At 46.6% G+C, this 1,701-nt stretch overlaps 1 gene segment (V, D, J or C); it reads left to right on the forward strand.

The window, feature by feature from the left end:
• Positions 1-757: 757 nt before the first annotated feature.
• Positions 758-1,394, forward strand: LOC125282728 (T cell receptor alpha variable 10-like). The segment is given in 2 exon segments: positions 758-812; positions 1,036-1,394. Coding segments are annotated over 2 exon segments (411 nt in total).
• Positions 1,395-1,701: the final 307 nt, after the last annotated feature.

A 1,701-nucleotide genomic window follows, 5' to 3' on the forward strand; every position in this document is an offset into this window, starting at 1 on the left:
GCAAGATAGAACTCAGCCCCGTGGAGGGGCCTGAGAGGCTAGGAAGCCAAGTTCATGCTCCATTCTCACTCCCCACCCTCCAAACACCTACCTCTCCATGGGAGAAGTCACAGGCCCAGGCAATCTTCTTGGTACTGAGCTAACTTGATGTGGTGGAGGGACAGACCTGGGTGAAGTGAAAGTGTTCTTCTTACCTGTATCAGTGTAAACATTCTCAGTCTGTGCTCTTCTGGGCTGCTTTTACTTCTCAGCTGGATTCTGAATTTGTCTTCAAGGTACTAGTATCATTGTTCAGTCAGTGTAGTGGTTCTGTACAGGAAGAGATGGCCTGCGTCACGTCTTCTAAATCTTTCCAAAATTGTCAGGTGTGTGTTATTACACTTATTTTCAGACAAGAGAGCTGAGGCTTAACTCTTCGATCCAAAATCACCTATAGTCTGAACTCAGACTGATGGGTTCAAACACGTTTTCAGCACTAGTCTACTGTGCTTGTACAGGTGTGTCAGGGCTTATGTCCTATAATATTGCAAATGGCATGCAGAAAACCCAGCAAGAACGTTCATCAGAGCTTCTGAGCAACTGTAGCCACAGCCCCAAGATGGCAGTGTTTTCAGTGACCTTGCCTGTGGAAAGATGGTTTTTGGAGGGGCATGTGGTCTCTGATTGGCTGATCACACGCCCTGAGAATCCCTTTGTTTAGTGTTAAAAAGATGTTGAATAGACAAGTCAGCCTTTGTGGGCAGCCCCGTGCAGAAGAAGGATGGAGAAGCACCTGAGAACCTTCTTGGTGGTTTTGTGGCTTCGTTTTTGTTGTAAGTGAACACAGAGTTTTAGCCAAGTTGACGCGGGAAGTTCAGGGAGCATGTTCTTAGGATTTTCAGCAAAAATGTATTGCATTGGGGTAAGAGAAGAGAAGAAAATGGGGCCATTTTATAGTTTACCTGGGATTCATTGTGGAGAGAAGGAAGGGCTGTAGATCAGGAAGCATTCAAATGGATGATATGTTTCTTAAATCTCACTTTGCTTTCTGAATAGGTGTGAGTGGCAAAAACCAAGTGGAACAGAATCCTCCATACCTGATGGTCCTGGAGGAGGCAAACTGCACAATGCAATGCAACTATACAGTGAACCCCTTTAGCAACTTAAGGTGGTACAAGCAGAGCACCGGGAGAGGTCCTGCTTCTCTGGCAGTCATGACTTACGGCGACAGCAAAAAGTCAGATGGAAGGTATACAGCAACTCTGGATGCAACCACCAAGCACAGCTCCCTGCACATCACAGCCGCGCAGCTCAGTGACTCAGCCGTCTACATCTGTGCGGTGAGCGCACCGTGTTCCCTGGGCACTTGCAGCCCGTACCCAAACCTGCACCTGCGGGTTGTGACGGCCGCCTAGGAGGTGAAGTAGAGCATTGCTTTTTATGTCATATACACTTTCACAGGTGAGCTGGTCCTTCTTGCTGGCATATGACTGAGTTTGAACTTCAGCTTGGATGTCCACATAGCATAAGGTTATCTTCATCCAACACATAAGGTTAACTGCCACATCTGGCTATTCCCCAAAGTAAGACTCATGTTGCATTACTGCTGTTGAAGTAAATAATAATTTTGCTATAAATGGAGAGATCAGCTCTGTCTGGGGTCCAACGACTAGTAGAATGTCAACCAAGTGGAAAAGCAACAAGTTGATGGAGCTGAGGACA

The sequence above is a fragment of the Ursus arctos genome, unplaced genomic scaffold (assembly GCF_023065955.2).
Source record: "Ursus arctos isolate Adak ecotype North America unplaced genomic scaffold, UrsArc2.0 scaffold_17, whole genome shotgun sequence".
Classification (NCBI taxonomy): Eukaryota; Metazoa; Chordata; class Mammalia; order Carnivora; family Ursidae; genus Ursus; species Ursus arctos.